We start from the raw sequence: 23,391 nt of genomic DNA, 5'->3' as shown, positions 1-23,391 counted from the left end.
AAGTGGCCTTTGGATGGAGAACTTTAAAACTGAAGCAGTGGGGGCAGTGTGTGTGTGTGTGTGTACGAAGAGGGTACGAAAATGTATTAAATGCTATAATGGGAGACGGGGAGGCCACAGTGCTGGGATTGCGTAGATCTAAGCCTCTTTTTTTTCTGGGAAGGGAGCTTTTCTTATTCAAAACAGCCCCACAAAAGACTTCCAGTGAGCCTTGCCACATCCCCATCTGACTCGAAGCCATTCATCAGCCTGCCGAGCCTATCAATGACATGTCCCCCATCAGGGCTCCTATAAAATCAGCCCCTTTCCCATGAAACATCAGCAAACATTTTGACGGCTCTGGCTTTTCCCCCGCTGGATCTCTGGAGTCTGTGACCCCCTCTCCACCCCACCCGCTCCTACAACCCCCACCTCCATCACCACCGCCACCCTCTCCACGGACCTCACATCTTATGCATCTCAGCGCCGGGCAGTTCTCTCGGAGAGACAGAGGGAGCTGAGGAGGGGGAGTCCTGCACGGAGCCATTTTCTCAGAGGAGCCCCTGGAACGTACTTGGGAAGAGGATGCATTGTGGGCTGCTGGAAGAGCCTGACATGGATTCCACAGGTTGGTTCCTGGTGTACCGCTGTGACATTGAGACGCTTGGGATCTGGGCTCTTTTGGAACATGAAACAGGCCTTGGGATTGTGTGACCTGAGATTGGCATCAGAAAAAGTTTTTTAACCTTCCGTAAGGGAAGCTCTTTAATCTAGTTCACCAAGAGATAAGTTGGCATGTTTTTTTGGCCTCGTTTTTAATTGCTCGGGATGGGTGTTCTTTTGCTGAGATTATTGTTTTATACCGTTTTGGGATTCGGTCAATTGGACTGCGGCAATATGACCTTAAATTTTGACTAAACTTGCATAAGGTACTGAGTTTGTCGCAGTTTTCTGAAAATGATGCACCTGCTCAAGCCAAGTTTTGACTTGAGTGAAACCGCACTTTGTACTGCTGGTAATTATAAAATGGCTTCTTCTGAAGATATACGTAAACTCTGAAGAAAACGTGATAATTCATACAAAATATTTAGAAAACAGATGTCTTGCTGTAGTGTTTTGATCCAATTTTTTTTTTTTTTTACTAATTTTGTTTTTAAAAGTGTTCCATGTGGCCTAAAAAAGCAGTTACTCTGTTCAATTCTGTTCAATGCAATTTTTTATGAAAAAAAAAATTAAGTTAATTATTGAATAGTTGCCATATTCAGATGACACTTTTACACTCTTATATATATTTACACGCATATATTCAATGCATGATTATAAATGATCTCGGATCAGTCTCGCTTTTAAATTGGATTTAATCCAATTATTTAGAGAACTGTTCAGAGGGCAAATAATTCAATTACAGACAGAAAATCTGATTTCAATTGACTGGGCCAATCTTAACAGAGATTCGTTTCTGAGAATTTTTTTTAAATATAGGCTACTTCATATTAACAGCTGCATAATAATAATAATAATTATTATTATAATAATAATACATTTAAAATAAAATGTCAGCAAAAATAAACTTGACTGTTGTTAAAAGTAAAAATAACCATTGGTGGCATTTCAAAGCACGTTAATACTATTTCAAAAAGTCAAATAAATCGTTTAGACAGCCTTTTATTATCTTGTGTCATCACTGATAGTGACCTTTAAAAAACTAGGCTACCTCATAAAATATATTTTTTAATGTGAGGGATATTTCACGTTTTAAGTCAATTTAACTAGTTTATCTCACTTCAGCTTTATTTTGCCTCTCAATAACTGTGGAAAATTAGTTTTCTAGTTTGTAAAAAATAAATCAACTTCAAGAACTTGAATAAATAATAATAATAATAATAATAATTGGCCTTAACCCACTTATTAGATGCCTTGTGTAGGCTAATAGGCTACTGTGAGGAATTATTATTATTATTATTATTATTATTAATTCTGCTTGTTTGTCTCCTGATGAAACTGATCATGAGGATTTGATTATTATGACGCATCAAAGCTAGGCCTCATTCAAGTATTTTTTAGTCTAATGGCTGTCAAATGACTTCAACAACAGAAGTTTTAAGTCTGATAACTATCACTATAACTTCAGCCGCCATTTGGTTTCCCAATCGACTCGCAGTCTTGGCAACCGATGCTATAGTGACCGTTGCCATGGCCAGTGCAGGACAACATGACTGACATAAGTTCGAATCGAATTATATTATAAGTGTTTCTGTTTCGTGATGTAAGGACACGAGCAGGTTTACTTACATAGCAGAAACGAAAACCCGCTAAAAAGGTTCGATTATGACGACACCACGAGGTGCGCGAGGAATAAATTGAGCGCGCGCGCGCTTGTAATTCGCCTCGGGGACAATGCTGGATTCCTGCAGTTCTGCTGAAAACATTTCAAATAGAATCCCAGCTGCCCAAAGATCCGCACAATCGATTGTAATTGAATTGCACCGTCATTATTATGGCCCTCAACTCCATAGACAGCGGCTGCAATAACGTGTGAACAAGAATAATTCACGTTATATAGAATTTACAAATGAACAATTACAGTTCAACCCTTCTCAATTTTTTTTTCTAAGCTGTGGGGAGAAAAACAATAGTTAAGTTTAGAAATAGCGAGGTCATGCACCTGTTGCTTCTGCTGATGGGGAAGAATAAGATAAATGGTGTTGAAATGTAGGCGATGTTTAAATAAATACAAATAGAATGGAACAGAAAAAAATACATTCAATTAAAACAAGCTAAATGAAAAACTTGTGGTTTAAAACGTTTAATTGTTATATTGTTTCTTTGCAGAAGAAAAAAGATTGGTCTTAACAAATACTGTGAAGATAGCCATATATGCCTACAATAAATAAGGCGTAGGCCTATATGTGTGTGTGTGTGTGTGTGTGTGTGTGTGTGTATAATATGTATAGCCTACATTACGCCTTAATTGTTCAGAGCGCTGGATTGAAAGATGTCTCAGCGAATGCGAGAGCAAGCGGTTCTCCATGTAGATTTAAGTGTTAATAATTTCACCAAATCATCCCTAAAATAATATTTGAATCAAGTCGAAAGTGCTTCTCACCTGCCGTTTGAGTTAGTTGTCTGATGGCTGTCAAATAACTTCTAAAACAAAAGTCTAGTATATGTTTTACTTTTGCAGAGAGCTGGATTGAAAGATGTCTGAACGAAAGCGAAAGCAAACGGTTCTCCAGCCACTCTTCTACTGGAAATATGTCCAACGACGAAAGTAAGTATAAGGAATATTCATGAATAAATGAAATGAAACTATATAACAACATGAAACATGAACAACTATTTCATAGGTAATGTGAGTATTATGATAGAACATGTCTTTAAAGGGCACCTTTGTAAAACTCCGACATACAATTTTATGTACATATATATATATATATATATATATATATATATATATATATATATATATATATATATATATATATATATATATATATATATATATATATATATATATATAATGCTAAATTTATTATATAATATTTATATGTAATCTTTATTAAATAGAAATTATGAACCTGATTGTTGTGTTTTTCTTCTTATATAAGACGAGGAGAAGGAAAACAACCGAGCATCCAAGCCACATTCAACACCTGCCACATTACAATGGTGAGTCAGAAATGTCACTTAATCATATAATTGTGTGTGTGTGTGTGTATATATATATATATATATATATATATATATATATATATATATATATATATAATTTAATTAGCTTTGATATTTTAAGTTACATCCAGTAGCAACAATTGACTTCAGTCTGTGAAATAAAATGTTTTTGAGAAATTTAACTATCAGTGTATAGTTTCAGGGCTCAATTTTGTAAAATGTCACATAGCTTGTTAGTTTAATAAACAGTAATAAACAGTTTGTTAATTTGTCAGCATTCAAGTATCAGAAAGGAAAACAGACTTACAACCTCACAGAGAAATTGCTTCTTCAAAAAATCATGTTTTTTCAATCTAGTTTACTAGCAAAACACACACACACACACACACACACACACACACACACGCAAACAGTTTATATGATTATTTTCAAGCCCTTTTTGTCTGACTTGTTTCTCTCTTTTGAAATATTCACTAAACCACACTTTTTTATTAGATTCCAGATTTCCAAATAGCTGTATCTCGTCCAAATATTGTCCCATCATAACAAACCATACATCAATGCAACACTTATTTATTCCACTTTCAGATTATGTATACATCTCAATTCAAGACATTTGCCCTTATGAATGCTTTTGTGGTCCAAGGTCACATATCACAACAAAATTGTAAGTGCAAGAACATTTGGCATATAATTATGAAAGCACTACTTGAAAGTATGTAAAATAAACTAAAATTTCATGTTGGCCAATTCTTGAATTGTGTAACTGGATGATAAGGCAATGATATTTGTTTTAGAACTACTATTATGTTTTCTCCATGTTTAATTACAGAGTTTAGTATTGACTTATGATGCTTTGAGAAGTGTTTTCTAGTCACTAGCTTTCCATGTGCACTGACTGAACTGTGTTTTCATCAGGTTGGAGGAGAACTATGAGATCGCAGAGGGTGTTTGTATTCCTCGCAGTGCACTGTACATGCATTATTTGGACTTCTGTGAGAAACTTGATTCTCAGCCGGTCAACGCTGCAAGCTTCGGGAAGGTAAATATTCAACGCTTCAGTGATTAAGTAAAATATTCCACCTTTTCTGATAGTCAAGTTTTGATGAGGTAATCATGGAGTTTTCTTTCATCAAAGATCCTATAAACATGCATGTTCACATGAAAGAGGAAGGAAAACATCTGTTACAAAAAAAAAAAAGCATGACATAATACTGGGTATTATAAAGAGCCACAGCCAGTGGCCTTTTCTTACACCTCTTCTGCAAACTCATAGCTGGACAATATAAACAATGAACATGTTCACCCTTGTTCCCACAACCCTTCAACCCAACTACTCATATAGCCACCCCCCGACACACCCTTACCCTGCTCCCCCGGAGGATATTGAAAAAGAGAAGGGGCCTGGATTAATGTGTAATTAAAGGAAATTTGGAAGGGTGAGATGTTGCGGAATGTTAGATCAGTGGCTGGAGCAGCGTGGGGTGTCCTTTAGGAAGGCTTCATTGATTTGGGACAAAAAAGAGAGAGAGAGAGTTGGACCTGCCTCCCTGTCTGCTCATTTATCAAGCCAAGCCTGACAGAAACTTCACAGCTTGGCCTCTTTTTTTCATCCCACACAATAGAGAGTTTCACTGTTTGCAAAGTTTTCTGCACCGGGAGCTGGACCAAGGAGCTCATGGACAAAAAGTAGAGAGAGAACGAGAGATTGGCGAGAAAAGAAATGTCTTTGGACGTGTATGAATCTAACAAGATGACTGAGAAGATATTTTTGTGATAGTTGTAACAGATAACACACTGATGTCACTAAATATGTGCCCAGAAAAGCTTTTTTATTTTTCTTTTCACCTGATCCAAACAGATAATAAGACAACAGTTTCCTCAATTAACTACACGGAGGCTAGGAACCAGAGGCCAGTCAAAGTAAGTTCCTTATTCAATTTCCGAAAACATTTCTAACTTTTTACATTTGTCATGTCACTTTAAATATGTTTTGTCAAGAAGGTCACAGTCAGAAGTCCACAAGCAGTGTTGGGGGTAATTTATTACAACTCGAGTAACGTAATCAGATTACTTTTTTCAAGTAACTTGTAAAGTAACGCATTACTTTTAAATTTACAACAAAATATATGATACTTTTTCAAATAAATATATATATATAGAGAGAGAGAGAGAGAGATTATATTATTTATAATGTATGAAATTTTATTATTTCATTCCAAACAAAAAGTACATTTGTTCATGCGTTATCTCACCTACGGCCCAAAATGCAGTTATCCGTTTACACTCCATAGATGATGTGACAAAATGTTATTCATGTGTATAAAAAAGTACCGGTGCAGAGATTATGAACACTTTCTGAGTAAAACCGTTTCAGTCAGCAAACAAACTGCAACTCGTGTATAATTTTCAACCTGTCACGCGCTTGTCCCTCTTAGGTATCACTACTATGGAATCGCTGTGAAAGAGAGCTCTCAGTACTATGATGTGATGTACTCTAAAAAGGGCGCTGCGTGGGTGAACGAGACGGGGAAGAAAGAGGTCACCAAACAGACAGTGGCGTATTCACCGCGCTCCAAGCTGGGCACTCTCCTGCCAGACTTTCCAAATGTCAAAGACTTAAATCTGCCCGCCAGTCTGCCAGAGGAGAAGGTAAACAGATCACTAAAACTTTAACTGCTAACCTCCCTCTCTCTCCTCCTGCCTGCTCCCCACCCCTCCTGCTTTCATGTGTCAGACCCTGGGCCTGAATTAGATGAGGACCTGGAGGATTTATGTGTTGGTTCCTAGCGAACTCTTAATCTTTCGAGTAGATAATAAGATCTCGCATTGGACAAAGGATGGGCACTAGCTGTCTCGCTTTAAAAAGGCGCCTGTAATTTTAAATGGTTTGTGAGTTTCTGATCTTAAAGCCTCTTTTTATACACTGCTTTGGCAAGACCTTGTAAATAGGCATTGTTCATGAAAGCAGCTTGGTTGTTTGGTATTTGTATCCTCCTTCTTTAGTGTTAGAGTCTTTTAGTGTCTTATTAATGCATGACCATGAGTCAGGAATGAATTTGGTATGGCATCATAAACATAAAAAGTGAATTGTTCTCTGAGGGAAAGTATTACAAAAAGTCATTTAAATTAGCTTTTTTCCACTACAAGGTCTCAACCTTTATCATGATGTACAGAACTCATTGCCAGAGGATACTGGATACGGTCATACGAGCCAACTTTGATGAGGTCTGCATTCTGAATTGTTTTGTTTTTTTCAAGCTTTTTCATCTGTTGGCATTATGCGTTATCGCATTGTTTATTTGTGTTTGTGTATATGCCTAGGTCCAGAGCTTCCTGTTGCACTTTTGGCAAGGCATGCCGCCACACATGCTCCCTGTCTTGGGCTCTTCTACAGTGGTTAATATAGTTGGTGTGTGTGACTCCATATTGTACAAGGCCATCTCAGGAGTCCTCATGCCCTCCGTCCTACAGGCTCTGCCTGACAGGTGAGTCCCATTCCTGTCTATTTAGATTTTTTTTTAAAGTGCATAACACAATTTATGCACTTGCAGTTTTGGAAAGTTCTCCAGTACCTAGAACTAAATGCAACCTTTTTTATTTCCTTGTTGTGACATAATTCTGAGTGAAATTGGATATTTAGAAAAAAACAACAACATTATGACAGGGTTTGATTTTGAAAAGTTGTACCTATATGGAAAATTGGAAAGTAAAGGGAGAATTTGACAAGATAATAGGGCTTGGTGACAGTAGAAAGTTAAAGTCAAGTAAAAGCACATATTAATAGGATAACAAAGATTTTTCAAGCTTATAAATATTTTTTATGTGCATATTTGAACATTATATCTCACATTTAACATAATCAGAACTGCCTCAGTAAGAACAACAAACTGTATGAAATTAACCCTACTGGTGGTAAAAGCCACAACTTTATTTTCAGTAATAGCTGGAATCAGATCATATATACACAATGCCGAATAGACATTACAGTATCACACACAATTTCTTCATATCAAATGAAGATCCCCATGCCAGAGTAGAGTCCTTTAGTAGGTTTTTAAATTGAACGTGTGGCATTGTCTTGAAAATAGACAAGAAAGCTGGCATGGCATTAAAACACCCATCAACATTGGTCAAATGGAATTTTGTCTACAAGCTAAATAAATACCCTAAATAATGTGGGATCATTGCTGGCATTTGCATATCAAACTTTTACATCAGTGTAATTACTTGATGGTTAAGGGTTTGGGAAGATTTCCCATAAATGACGCATGACTCCTATTTGTATTGCCCCAGGCAAAAGGTCAAAAATGTCAGCGCGTCAGAGCATCCTTTGTACTGTGCAATGTACTTATGCATAATGTACTACACTATATCCTTGTTTGTGTGTTTTGAATAATGCAGCCTTACTCAGGTGATCAGAAAGTTTGCCAAGCAGCTGGACGAGTGGCTGAAAGTGGCATTACATGACCTGCCTGAGAACTTGCGCAACATAAAGTTTGAATGTATGTGCTAAGATATTCAAGAATAAAAAAACAACAAAATTAATCTCGCTGGTATTCTAAGGCTATTTTTGAATAAATATGTTTTATTCTCAGTGTCAAGAAGATTTTCCCAGATACTTAAACGACAGACATCATTAAACCATCTCTGTCAGGTAGCTTATACAGCAACTTTGTTTTTAATATTTAACATTTTTCTCTTTGTCTCCAATTCTCCATCATGTTTGAATCATGTTTTCACAAATACATATGATTAGTCACAGTGCAAGCTGAAATTTTAGTTATATACTTTCTCTTGCAGGCTTCTCGAACTGTGATCCACAGTGCAGACATCACCTTTCAGATGCTTGAGGATTGGAGGAACGTAGACCTTAACAGCATCACTAAACAGACTCTTTATACAATGGAAGACTCCAGAGAGGACCAGAGGAGGCTTATCATCCAGTGTAAGATTTCAATGAAAAGGTTTTAGATGAGACCTAGCCGGTTTCATTCAGAATGATTTATTAGTGTTTCTGTGTTGTACTAGTTTAGAGTAGTTTGCTTGTACCGTAGTGTTATTGCAGCAGAATCACATGCAGCGCTGTGTTCAAAGCCCTGCTGGATTATGATTCAGATTTCACACAGTAGCTGTCAACCGGCGCTGAATCATTCCCACGACCATGAGAGTCGAGCTTTAACCACAGACACTGAGAGGTTAACACTCACAGTTTGACACCCTGAAGAGCATTTCAAATTCATTTCAGCGTCAACCTCTCACATGACTGATCAGGTCAAAGTTCAAAGATTCTGTCATGTCATCTTCAAAAGAGGATTCTGAGCTCCTCTCTCTCTCTCTCTCTCTCTCTCTCTCTCTCTCTCTCTCTCTCTCTCTCTCCCTATGTTTCATACCGAGATCTCAAGTCTTTGCCAGTCGTATTTTTGCAACTTTTTCAAGAAATAAAAACTGATATTGTGAAATTAATGCTTCAAAAAAAAAAAAAAAAAAAGAATAAAATTTTTGGGTGCATGTGATTTTTTCTTTCTACTCAAATGTATTGTTAATCTGTCTATCTATCTGTTTTCTTTTCGTTTTCTTTCTTTTTTTAAGTCTATCAAGAATTTGACAGACTGCTGGAGGACCAGTCACCCATTGAAGCCTACATCGAATGGCTGGACTCTATGGTGGAGAGATGTGTCGTGAGGGTAAGTGTGCAGGCCATAAAAATTAATTTTATGCTTAATTTACACTTAATTTGCTGTATGATGATTATAAAACTAGATATTTTGTTATATATATATATATATATATATATATATACTGTATATATATATATATATATATATATATATATATGTTATAAATGTCTTAACTGACACTTTTGATTCATTTAATGAGTCCTTGCTGAATAAAAGTAATAATTTATTTAACAAAATTTTATTGACATTTTGCCATTTAAAAATATAAATGAATTATTGCTAAATTATTTATTTTTGTTATTAATAATCTAATATTGTAATTTGTATCATTACAATTAGATTTATTCATTATAGAGAGATGTAAATAGCAGTAGATTTTCATAGCCCTTTTCAAGCCCTGTTTATGTTCTTCAAATCCAAACTGCAGGTGTCCAACCCATGCAACTCTAAATGCCGTCACAACATACTTAAGACCTCTCGTGATGCAATTCCCCAACTTAATAATGTCTTCATTGCCCCTTTTCATGCCCATTATAGTCCAGAAATGGGCTTGTAAATCTGGTTTCCATGGGAACTTCTACTACCTACCAAACAATAGTTCAATGGGAGGGTGTTTCCTCAGGGGCAAATCAAAAGTTGACTTGTTGACATGTTTTTCATTCTTGGGGGTTAGACCCCAGTTTGGACCTGAAGGTTAAGGCCCCTGTGCCCTCCCCCAGGCTTTTCTCATGGTAATTCTCCATTTAGGTGGCAGGGAAGAGACCCGGATGTCTGAAGAGAGTAGCTCAGCAGTTCCTCCTCATGTGGTCGTGTTTCGGGACCAGAGTTATCCGGGATATGACGCTGCATAGCGCACCCAGCTTCGGTGAGTCAGGCTGCACCATTTTTTCAAAATCATCCTATTTGGGAAAGTAGATATGAATCTTCTTTTAATTGATTTGGTTTGTCATGTTAACTAAAAGTTTCTCAACCCACAACACCAACTGTCAACTTTGAACTAAAATGGCAGCTTTGCTAACTCTTGGCTTACACCACCTAGCTGTGTATAGCAAAGTAACTGAAAGAAGGGCCATAAAAGAGGTAAAGGCCCCCTCCTTGTCAGCACTGTCTGTGAATATCAAAGGCACAGTTGGTTATAGTGTTTTGATAATGCAACTCTCTGTACAAAACAGCTAATTAACAAAGGCTAACCCCCACCAAGTCTTTCCCCCTTCTTCCCATTTTATGACCGGGCAGTATTGCGCCCAGTCCTCTGAAAAGCCACAATGTTTATTATGCACATAGTGGCTGGAATTGCTAACACAATGCAAGGATTGTGCCATGCTCCTTATGAATTCTTTCCCCCATCTGATTCAGAACATCATATGCTTTAGTAACTCTGTAGAGTTTATGGTTGGACTGTTAGATTGGTTCTGACTTGGTTTTGGACTTTTACCATTTAAATGTGGTTCAGTTTTGCTCAAATTAACAACATCAAATCATTTTGTTCACTTGAGGCTTCGATTCAAGATTCAAATTGAATTGCATTTGATGGCTAATGCTTTATGGTCCACAAAAACTACATTTATTAATTGGGCAGGAGACTTGAATTGGTAGAAAGGGAAGTCGTGGCCTAGTGGTTAAAGAGTTTGATTCCTAACCCTAGGGTTGTGGGTTCGAGTTTCAGCCGGCAATACCATGACTTAGGTGTCCTTGAGCAAGGCACCGAACCCCCAACTGCTCCCCGGGTGTCACAGCATAAATGGCTGCCCACTGCTCCCGGTGTGTGTTCACAGTGTGTGTGTGTGTGTGTGTTCACTGCTGTGTGTGTGCACTTTGGACGGGTTAAATGCAGAGCACGAATTCTGAGTATGGATCACTATACTTGGCTGTATGTCACTTCACTTTAACTTTTTATGGTAAATGGATTTTTTTTGTATTTATAGGCTCATTCCATCTGATCCACCTCATGTTTGATGACTACATACTATACCTGCTTGAGTCTCTGCACTGCCAGGAGAGAGCCAATGAACTCATGAGGGCTATGAAAGCAGAGGGGACACCAGGTGAGATCCATTTGAAAGAAGAAATAGAGCTGATCACCCATGGCATCAGTTTGGAGACTAAAACAGAAAGCTAATTTGTCATTAAAATAATAGTTTTCATTAGTTCTGTGGGTGACTTCACTTGACGGGAGATTCTACAACATAAATGGCACAGTCAAACCTCAGATAAAATTAAGCCTATAGAGCCTATTATTTTAAATTTGATACACAAACTTCTATAAGGCCTTTATAAACAGTGTTGGGGCTAGTTACTCAAAAAAGTAATATATTACATATTACATATTACTCTCAAAAATAGTAATGCCTTACTTTACTTTATTACTCCCTGGAGAAAGTAACTAGTTATATTACTAGTTACATCTTTTTTTCTTAATTACTCTATGATTGCCTGAGATGCATCAGATGGAGGGAGAACATACAAAGGAGGAGTGTTCTTTAGGGTCTTTATCAGTGGCGGCTCCTGCCAATTCTCTCAGGGGGGACAAATGTTTGCTCTATTAATGAGGATAGGTCACCCATTCAATTGATAAATTAACGGGTAGTTAAAGATGTAAAGGGAACCGAACTACTATAGTATTAATTAAAAATAAACTGACATTAGGAATCAATCTCTTGCACTCCTTATTTTTCTATATCCGTGTTAACACTATTCATCAGCATATGAAGACTAACACTAGGATGTGGTTTTTCCAAAAAATACTTTTTACTTTTCGATTTCAGTTTAATAAGAAATAATTGAAGTCACATAAATCACTGTTTACACAACTCACTTATATTACTGCTCGTCAGTACACCTGTTCTCTAATCAGCGGTTAATTCCATCAGGTGCGTGATTTCACATAGAGCAGCTGTTACTACACAGAGCCGTTATTAACTGAGAAGATGCGCAAATCCAGTTCATTTTCAGCGTTTATTGGCACGGTTGTATGAACATATGGTTCACGCACCTGATGGAATAAACCGCTGATTAGAGAACCGGCTTTACTGAGATGCGCATTAACAATCAGGGTATCTTCCGTCCATTCCATATCCGTTTCCAATTAAAAATCAGAAAACAAAAGACTCAAGAGGATTCAAGTGAGAGAACATGAATTCAATAACGAGAAATGGAAAAATGGCTCGTTTATTCGTTATTCCATCTAGGTAAACAAACGGAAAATGAGTTTTTGACTTGATTTTTCATTTTGTCGTTTGGGGTTTAAAAAACGGTTTATGGCTTCAATATTTCATACGCACTTGTGGGCGGAGCTGAAACGCTCCTTTCATCTGATTGGTCGAATCGCTCCGCCTTCAACTCGATCTTACATTCTTTCAGAATAAGAGTCTTATAAGAGTAGTATCTGAAACCACCGCTCACTGTTAATTAACATAATATTTGAGTCAGATGTTGCTGCGCACATAATTCGTGCTGCTTTGACTTGCAAGTCACCCCTTTAAATTATTTCTAGGTTATAGTATTGTATGAATATTGTCCCACTGTAAATACAGTGCAAATAGTTTTGTCTCCTTGGATAAAAGTGAAGTGGAAATAAAAATCAATAATAGACTGAACATTTCCATGATAATATGTCTGTAACATTTACCACTCTCATCTTTTAAGTCAAAAGGCACTAGGTAGGTGTGTGTGTGACATTAATAATTAATTGGGAAAATTAATATAGTTAAATTTATTAAATAAATTAGTAATATTAGTTTTATTCCATACTAAATTGAATGGTTTTTCTTTTAGTCTTCTGTGTTGGCCTTGAGAAAGCCGACATATATTTGAACATTATTATCATTTATTATGAGAGTAATTGACAACGACTAAAATTTTATTGTTTCACCAAATTCAGCTCAGATCTTCAGACTCGTTTGACTCGTCGCTGTAACTGGTCAGACATTTTCCTTCTCAAAAAATCCTAGTGACTTTCATTATCTGAGCGATGAAGGTCTTACACTTAAGGTCCACTAGAGGGGGAGACAGGATTTTTGTTTATATAAGTTTAAATGACAGATAAATACATTAATTTCATGTGTAACACAGGTTCTTCAATGATAGATGGGGTGGTAGGGGGGTATACCTTAGCTCAATGATAGCTGTATAATATAAAACAACATTAACTACTGCAGCTGGTACCAAATAAAAATGATTAAGTTTTGGAAAACTGCAAGTCAAATGAACTTGCACAAATGACTTGCTGTTACATAATACCCCATATGCGTTGTTGGGGACGTTTTCGTCCACTAGGGGGTAAAGTTGAGTCTTATTTTGACCACAACTTTCTCTGTGTTTCAGTTAATGGAATGATTGGTGACAAATCTTATTTTTACACTTATTTGGGGAAAATGCTTGAAATTTTTCAAAAACTCAACAGTATACTGGGTAAATTCACTACCCTTTTGTTATGTTCGGGATGAAAACACCCACTAAATTAAAATGCTGTAAAAAAAATTTTTTTTGCATAAATCTATGAATCACCCTCAGTCCTGATCAAAACTACCAAATGTTTAAAAAGAAAATCCAAGATTTTAACTCTTTAATTACCAAGTTCATAAATGATGTCACTGATTTGGGAAGAAAAAACACACACAAAATGACATATTTTCAATATAAAAAGTAATTGTGGACTGGATATTTATTTACCTTTTATGACAGTCTTGGGAATGTCAAAGATTAGTAACTGTAGATTTGCTTTGATGTATTGTTAGTTTTTGTGCAGCATTAGATTTTAATTTTTTCTCCCTCATTTATTGTTGGTTGCTGTTTTGTTTTTGGAGTTTAACAGCAAATTATATTGTGTGTGTGTGTGTGTGTGTGTGTGTGTTTGAGAGAGAGAGAGAAAGAGAGAGAGAGAGGGTGAGAGAGACCTTTGTGCACTTACCTTGATGTATCTGAAAAAACCAACAGGGAAAATCACAAACAATCAAGAATGCATGATTATGTGTCATGGCTTTGCAATCGAAAATGTAATTATAATGGAAGTCAGTGAAAAAAACATCCACCAACAATAAATTATGGGGAAAAATTTTTTTTATCTAATGCTTACAGCAGTTTAATTGAGTGAATGTTTTCATCACAAACATAACGAAAGGGTAGTGAATTTGAACAATGCACAAGGGATACATAATAATTTTTATTTGGCACCAGCCGCAATTAATGTTGACAGCTAGCAGGAGTGTGGTGGGGTGCGAGGTCTGTTTTGACCAATGGATGGAAACCTCAAGGCAGTGGCCTAAATGCTGATCTGAAGATTTTGTCTTTATAGATTACAGTTTACATTGTACTTACTGAAGTACACCTCTGCATGCAGACACCCAACTGTGTAAATTCATTTATAGATTTAAAACCCAGTCCTGAACCGGGAGAACCATGTTCTGCAGAGTTCAGTTCCAACACACTTGCTTGGACATTGCTACTGATCCTGAAGACCTTGCTTAGCTTAGGTGTGTTTATTTGGGGTAGCTAAACTTTGTAGGACACTGGCCATCCAAGAGGAGGACTGAGAGTCCTGACATTAGCACTTTATATTCAGTGCATGTGATTTATCAACACTGAGTACATCTTAAAATGTACAGCTCATGAAAAATAAAAGATCTAGATGGACAAACATTAAATGCATAAACCAGTGTGAATAAAAAATAAACCTTAAAATAAATTTGGAGGTAGGTTGAAAAAGCCAGAATGGGAAGATTTAAGTACAGCTTGAAGTGTGAAGTTTATTCTTGTACAAAGATATGGCATATTCATGGTAGTACACATGAAATTAATGTATTTATTTGCCATTTTACGTAAATAGAAATCCTGTCTCCCCCTCTAGTGGACATTTAGTGTAAGACCTTCATTGCTCAGATAATGAAAGTCACTAGGATTTTTTGAGAAGGAAATTTGGTGAAACATTAAAATTTTAGTCGTTGTCAATTACTCTCATAATAAATGATAATAATGTTCAAATATATGTCGGCTTTCTCAAGGCCAACACAGAAGACTAAAAGAAAAACCATTCAATTTAGTATGGGATAAAACTAATATTGCTAATTTATTTCATAAATTTAACTATATTAATTTTCCCAATTAATTATTAATGTCACACACACACCTACCTAGTGCCTTTTGACTTAAAAGATGAGAGTGGTAAATGTTACAGACATATTATCATGGAACTGTTCAGTCTATTATTGATTTTTATTTCCACTTCACTTTTATCCAAGGAGACAAAACTATTTGCACTGTATTTACAGTGGGACAATATTCATACAATACTATAACCTAGAAATAATTTAAAGGGGTGACTTGCAAGTCAAAGCAGCATGAATTATGTGCGCAGCAACATCTGACTCAAATATTATGTTAATTAACAGTGAGCGGTGGTTTCAGACACTACTCTTATAAGACTCTTATTCTGAAAGAATGTAAGATCGAGTTGAAGGCGGAGCGATTCGACCAATCAGATGAAAGGAGCGTTTCAGCTCCGCCCATAAGTGCGTATGAAATATTGAAGCCATAAACCGTTTTTTAAACCCCAAACGACAAAATGAAAAATCAAGTCAAAAACTCATTTTCCGTTTGTTTACCTAGATGGAATAACGAATAAAAGAGCCATTTTTCCATTTCTCGTTATTGAATTCATGTTCTCTCACTTGAATCCTCTTGAGTCTTTCGTTTTCTGATTTTTAATTGGAAACGGATTTGGAATGGACGGAAGATACCCTGATTATTAACGAGCGGCCGATCGTGATCGGAGCACTCCTACAAAATAATTACTGAATCTCCACCCGTCGAAACTAGCTTTCTGTTGCTGGGAACCTTCCTCTGAAAAAGAGCTTGCCATTGTTGACGCTTCCATTTTTCCCCATCTGTCTGAGCGTGCCGCTCTGCTGCCGGCTGTCGACCAATCAGTGATGGTAAATGATACCTCGTGCCAAACCCAGACCAATCACTGTTCCATTCACGCCCTCCTTCCCTTCTGTTCTCTGTGTTGTGTGCCTTGTGTGTGTGATGAAGGTGCTACTGGCAAATGTAACGCAAGTAACTAGCTTGGGAAAACTGTAATAATATTACCATTTTCAGACGAGTAATGCCTTACACTACTAGTTACTGAAAAAAGTAATATTATTACAGTAACGCGTTACTTTGTAACGCGTTACACCCAACACTGTTTATAAATGATCAATACGATAAAAACAAAATGGTTGTACATATACCTTCCTTTTGTATACAACTCTGTACATTGTAATACACATTCTACATATGTTCTGTTGTGTGATTTATAGTTCATACTTTTTCAGCAAGTAAAAGGCCTTTTAGTATAATTCTATAAATGTACTCTTTCAGGTCGAGGTTTGTATGCAGGTTCACTATGAAATGTAAAGATTTTTATAATTTAAAATAGAAATAAGTTTATATTATTAGTGATATTTCAGAATGTACACTTCCTGGTAACTGGTTTGAAGCAACCTATGTTTACTTGATTATCCATGCAAGTATCAAATATGACACATCAAGCTTTTGGAAACAAACAGAGCTTTGATTGTAAAACTAGATTCATTGTTGAACATCGGGTTTTGAAAGTGAAGTGCTGTACTCGGTCAGCTGTCAGAATTAGTTTGTGTCTGTTGGTGGAGTCTAAATTGGCCTTGGGACATATGGAGTGACAAATGATATTCATATTAATTATATATAAGTAGTCTGCTAAACTGTTCTTATGGATTTAAATTACAAAGGATCAGTTTCATCTTAATTTTTGTCTATGAATATCAGCAGCTCTTTGAGTATGAGCTCCATATTTTCTAATATCATACTATATGAGCCACAAAAGCTGCAAAAACACCTATGGAAACGTTTCTTTTTTAAAAGATTTATATTTTGTCTATAGGTTCAATATAAAGATATTTCTGACTATTGTTTCATATGAAAGATAATTTGTGTATCTTATGGTAGTTATTCTTGGTTTAGTGCTGATCTAACTGGTGGAAGAGGTTGTCTAAGCTGGTTGACCGGGAACGTCACATCTGATCTGCTGGGGAATCTTACACCAGCATGCAAAAAATTGTGGTTGAAGTGAAGTGTGGTGACTCATACTCTGTATTTGTGCTCTGCATTTAACCAATCCATGTGCACACATACACACACTGTGACGCTCACTCACTCACCTTGCTCAATGGGTCTCACCTCAGTCGTGGTATTGAGGGTGGAAGAGATCGCTGTACATACACTCCTCCCAGCAACAATTCCCACCAGACCTGAGACTCGAACCTGCAACCTTCAGGTTTCAAGTCCAACTCTCTAACCATTAGACCACAACAGCCCACAAAGATTGGAACAAAGACTCACGAAAATGTCTTAACTTTTGACTTTTATTTTGTACTACTATAGCAGATTCTGGGGAAGAGCTGATGCTTATGGGTTCCACCCCCACATCTACGTCACCTGGACCCTACTCTCCTGCCAAGTCTGTTAACTCAGTGGGTGTACCGGCAGTAGTATCCCCCAATTCAGCCCAGTCTCCAGAGTACACCAGCATATCAGCTACCACAGGTAAATAGTGTAGATTGACTCTAAACTGATTCTAAATCTCAATCCACACAACACAGTATCACATTCAACTGTACATTTGGCACAGCCCATTTCATGCATCCATTAAATCTCACAGTAAGATCAATTAATTAATAAGCCAAACACGTTTCTCTGTACATGTATGTCTGTGTATGTGCCAGGAGCTGTTCAGTCATATACCTGGTCCCTTACATACACAGTGACAACATCAGGTGGCAGCCCACCCGAGACTGGATCCCAGCTTTCCTGCATGAGAGACGGACCCCCTCTACATGGCTCCTCATCTGTCCACAGGATGCCAGTTTACCCACATCGGGATGAGCATGGGTAAGCTCCCAAATGAATGATATGACATTAAATGATGTACTGAATATGACATTACAGTATGGATTATGAAATGTTTTGAGAGATTTTTACTGAGTACCTTTTTTTTCTAGCTATACTGGCAGCTATAATTACAGCAGCTACGCAAACCAGCACCATCATGCAATCCAGAGTCAGTACTCCAGTTTGACCCACGAACCAGGGCTGCCCACCCCTCTGCACTATTCATCATACCACCGGACCTCAGCACAGGTTAGGCTCCTCCCACCAAAATTGTAAAATCATACAGTACTATTTTAATATGATACTATTTATCCACAAGCTCTGAACTACTTCTAAAACACATGATTATAGAATATAGTTTCACAATTTTCTCAGACAGCACCTTCACATTTCACAACACTTGGTCTGAAATAAAGTTTTATCACAGTTATGATAAATCATAATTATGATGCAAATCAGAAACTGGCATAATTATGAGGTAAAGTCAAAATTGTAACAAAAAAATCAACGTGTTGTCAATTTTCATAATTGCAATCAAAATTATTACATACTAAGCCACAATTATGTGATATAAAATAAAAAATAATGAGAAATTATTATTATTATTAACTAACATGAAGAAAAAAACACATTTTGGACTGGACTTAAAAACATAAAAGTAAAGTTAAGAAAATCTATTTTGATTAAAGCGAAAACCAAAGCAAACTATTTTAATCAAAGATGAATCATGTACAAAGAGGCCAGGAATGAACATTAACTAAATAAACCTTATAACAGATGTAAATAGTTGTGTATTCCCCAGTCTTTAGAGTGGAAGTGTATTCCAGCCTTGTCTCTTTTACAGGGTTTGTAACTGAGAGAAGAATACTTGTGTGAATGTGAATGGTGCTTGATGTATTACAGTCATTAGCATCTGAAATGTTCTGGTAACTGTTATCCACTGAGGTTTATGGAAAGAGAATGCTTGCTTAGCTCAGTATACACTGAGGTAATAGGCTGAACTCCTGATCAGAAGGACAGGTCATTTAGCATTTCCATTTAAAGTGGATGATATATATATATATATATATATATATATATATATATATATATATATATATATGTATGTGTAAAAAAGAAAAAGCTTAGTTAATTGTCTTTGTTAAACCTCTAGAGAGCCCTCTGGTTAAAGTTTATTGAAAAACCAATTGCTAAATCTCAAAATGCTCTTATTGCTTTATTATAAATTAGCAAAAGCAACATTTTCCATTAAGATTTTTTGAAAATTTTGAATGCTGGCTTGGAAAAGCTTTAAGTAGTTAACATTTCCTTGATAAGTTTATTTAGATGTTATGTAGTTGGAGAACTTAGAATGTTTGAATATATGAAATTTAAAGGATATGTTAGAACAGTATGTAGTTTGAATAACTGATTCGTTTTTAAGAGAGAGTTGAAGTTTAAAAGCTATTTGTGGTTGCTTTAGTGTTCTGGATTGTAGGTAACCTTTTTTTATTACATGTTTATGGCCTTTGATTTGATTATTAGGTACAGGAAAACCATTAGTCTGTTCAGTTAGGAAAAATATGGTACTCTACGAACAGTCTGTAGGCCTGTGCCAAGTTTAGTGGATGTGGCCTGAAAGCTCTAGGAGATACAAAAATATTTGCAGTGGTTTACAGAATTGTGGACAAGCACGATGGTTTATCAGTGTGTGAAATGTTCATTTTAGTATGCAGATATACCTAGTGTATACAAAATATTCATGCTGCATAGTACTAGCTCAGAAACTGAGTGCATAGTTGAAGTATCCTGTATAGTACTTGAGATAGAGGGAGCGTGCAAGGTTGGATTCAACAATTTTTCTGTGGATGGAGAGGCAGGGATCTGCATTACATATATTGAAAGTCAAAGCGGGTGTGATGGTAATTTCCTGTCAAGAGCTCTCTGGCCTAGTCTGCCTTTGTAATTGGGGATCAGCTGGGCCTCAGAGTTTCAGAAAAAACGGGAAAACAAAAGACTTTTCAAAAAGGAAAACAAACACAGGGAGAGGGGGCGCCGCTTAATGTTTTGGTCCGGTTTTTTGTCACGTTCGCTTCTTTGAGGGAACGAGGAGACGAGGTGTAAACTTCACACGAACAGACTTTAATGAACATCCAAGGAATCAGGAAATCACACAAGTAGCGGGTAAGACGATATTCAAAACCGGACAAAGAAGCTCAGAAAAGGGCTCATTATAAATACACAAGGCATAAGGAGGGACACAGTGAAGATCACCTGAAATCAATTACATAATAAACATAGGAAACACCTGGGACAAATGAACATCATCAGACATGAGGGAAAACTGGGTCATGGAGCACGTAGGGGAGGAGAACACAACACAAGACAGAAACAGAGTCTGACATGACTACAGATCCAGATGGAAAGGCGTTTATTAAAATATTGTTATTCAATGGTTTCTTCTCTCTGCATGAACAAGAGGTCACCAAGCAGCACATCTTGGTCTCTGACCCCGTCTGACTTTTTTCCATGCCATAGTCATTCATAAAAGCTCTAACTGTAGATTGTTTCTATTTAGAGAACACTTATAGATTTTGACTTCCACTTATTTTCCATAAACTTAAAATAGATACAATGTCCATGCTTTGTTTGATATAACTACACTGAAGGAAGCAGTGGAAAGGAGACAAATGAAGATTATGCTGACTTCCAATGAGAGAACAGAGTGTTTTAGATAGACACATATCTTGTGCTCAGTTTTGTTTTTGGTCTTTTACACACAGTAACAAAAATGCATTTTTGGGGGTATTTTAAGAAATAGTGCCATGTTAACTTAAAAGGCCTTTTTCTTCTATGCATCAAGAACAGATGTTCAAATTATGCTGAATTTTTGTATTTCTAGTTAATCACTAGATAGTCTGGCATGATCATTTAAACAGTAGAAAAAAGTAATTGAATAACATAACTTTGGGGAATAATTATATCCTGTTTAGTCAGTTGGTCCAGTCAGAAGTTTCTACATTTAAATAATAATAATAACATTAGCAGCTAAAATATAATTAATTATTGTTATTAGTAGTAGTAGTATGGCATTCCTTAATTTTGATTTATTATGATGATGATAATAATAATAATAGCAAAATAATAATAATAATAATGTTAATAAATACTTATTCATTGTGGTCTTATTATATTAAATATTAAATTAAAAATAAAGAAATGCCATACTATTATTATTATTACTAGTAGTAGTAGTACTGTTGTTAATGTTTTTATTGTTGGTTATTTTACTGATATTGCTGTTATTATTATTATTATTATTTTAAAAATTAAGAATTGCTATACTACTAATGCTAACACTAATACTATTTATTATTACTACTACTTATAAAATTATTGTTATTACATCTAATTGTTTTTTTATTTGCTGTTACTGTTATTGTCATTATTATTAATTATAATCATTTTCATCACTTTATTATTGCATATTTATGTTGTCAAATTATTATTATAAGTATTGTTATAATTATAAATATTTATTAATAAAGAAAACATTTGATACTCGATTTGACAGTGGTTAAGGGTGTTTTAGGCATTCCACAATATAAAGAAAGAAAATGAGGTTTGTTTAGGAAATGCACCACATGAGCCCCTTCTGATATTTTGTAACAGTCCTCATGCATGTTTCTTTCTGTCTTTAGTATCCACTCAACAGCCAGATGTCCAGAATGGAGTCCTGTTTGATGAGTGGGTCTCCGCTTTTACACTCGAGCGCGGTTACCCCCCGATGGCCGGATATGTCCGCGGCCAACAGCTGTTACACCAGCCCCACTGTCCACACGTCACGCTACTCCACCGGAGACATGTACTCCCCTCTCGCCCCACGCAGGAACTCTGAATATGAGCATGCACAACATTTTCCAGGATTTGCCTATATTAATGGGGAGGCAACGACTGGGTGGGCAAAATGATTGTACCCTTCCGAGAGTCTCCGTCCAAGAGGCGATGTCTGCATGTGCAAAGCTGTGTGCAAAGCTGGACAGATAAAACCATCAGCAGCCCATATTTAACATAATTACAGAGAATGTATTTGAGTGGGAATGACATTGTTTCAGAGATGTTTTTATTGGTGTGGTCTGTGTTTACAGTGCAAGCTGCCAACGAAACTCTTTTGGAATTGCGATCATTGTGAGAGTGCAAAAGGCAGTGTCCCAGTTGTGCCTTTCCCTGCCTGTTTCTCATTTATCTCTCGTGGTCATTATAGGCCACTCAGTAATTTACTGTGCAAAAACTTTGGTTGCTTACCTTATTTAAAAGTAAATATGTATGCATCCTACAGTGTTCTGTTACCACAGACTGGGTTTTTGACGTCAGTGATATTAATGAGACCACAGTAGGGTTTCTTTTCAACATCAAAGTTTGCTACTTTCCTAGCATAAGCACACCACATTCTCAGCACCAGGAAGAAATGCCTTAATATTTTATCTCAGAACGCCCTCTTGGTCAGCTGCCATAATAAGTACATCATAGGAGTTAAAAACAAATAAAGACCTCTCATTTTACACAAATGCAGAATTACTTCAGTGCGAAGCTGAGAAAATATTAGAAATCTTTTCTGTAGCTTTGTAACATTGTGTCCCTTTGAATTGTTTATCTGTGTCTGAACTGTATATCCAGTTTCGTATGATTTTAGGAACCGAAAAGTGTTAACCTAGGTTTGTGTGTTCTTGAATGCACTCAAAGGTACTGTGGACCTATTACCCTATGGGTAGGAATAAAAAGGAAAGAATATGAAAATGTAACATTTATTATCTTTAGTCACTTTCTCTTGTAAATAAAAGCACTCAGTAACTTCTGTGGGGACAGCTGTTACCATGTAAATGATATATGTGGATTTATTTGTTGCCACATAAAGATTTTTTAAACTCAGTACATATTATATCTCATTATTATTATTATTATTATTTTACTCTGTATGTCTATGTTTGGAATATATAAGAATTTTATTGTACACATACTGCTATATATACAGCAATAAAATACTTACATGGACACAACGCCGCAATGCAGACCTCATCCGGAGCTGTTTCAGTGTACAACTGTTTGTGCAAGCTACATTAAAGTGATTATTACGTTTTGAATATGGATATTTTTCTTACAAAAATGCATCATT

At 36.3% G+C, this 23,391-nt stretch overlaps 1 protein-coding gene across 3 annotated transcripts; it reads left to right on the top strand.

The window, feature by feature from the left end:
- Positions 1–80: 80 nt before the first annotated feature.
- On the top strand, positions 81–23,359 carry LOC127934710 (transcription factor RFX4-like). 3 transcript variants are annotated; one of them, XM_052532259.1, is made up of 18 exons: positions 81–607; positions 3,164–3,250; positions 3,588–3,648; positions 4,570–4,693; positions 5,513–5,574; positions 6,090–6,303; positions 6,802–6,879; positions 6,976–7,139; positions 8,056–8,156; positions 8,250–8,308; positions 8,455–8,599; positions 9,244–9,338; positions 10,080–10,197; positions 11,258–11,377; positions 17,736–17,894; positions 18,074–18,239; positions 18,350–18,488; positions 21,920–23,359. In XM_052532259.1, exons 1-18 carry the CDS (start codon positions 565–567, stop codon positions 22,187–22,189), a joined length of 2,205 nt encoding a protein of 734 aa, XP_052388219.1. In that variant the 5' UTR covers positions 81–564; the 3' UTR covers positions 22,190–23,359. The 3 variants fall into 3 exon arrangements, with proteins under 3 accessions (XP_052388219.1, XP_052388220.1, XP_052388218.1); XM_052532260.1 differs by having other exon boundaries at positions 82–607; positions 17,733–17,894; positions 18,113–18,239; XM_052532258.1 differs by having other exon boundaries at positions 83–607; positions 17,733–17,894.
- The last annotated feature ends 32 nt before the right edge of the window (positions 23,360–23,391 follow it).

This window comes from Carassius gibelio, chromosome A18 (genome assembly GCF_023724105.1).
Source record: "Carassius gibelio isolate Cgi1373 ecotype wild population from Czech Republic chromosome A18, carGib1.2-hapl.c, whole genome shotgun sequence".
In the NCBI taxonomy this organism is placed as follows: Eukaryota; Metazoa; Chordata; class Actinopteri; order Cypriniformes; family Cyprinidae; genus Carassius; species Carassius gibelio.
The sequence above is the reverse complement of the archived record's forward strand: the minus strand, read 5'-3'. Positions and strand labels throughout refer to the sequence as shown.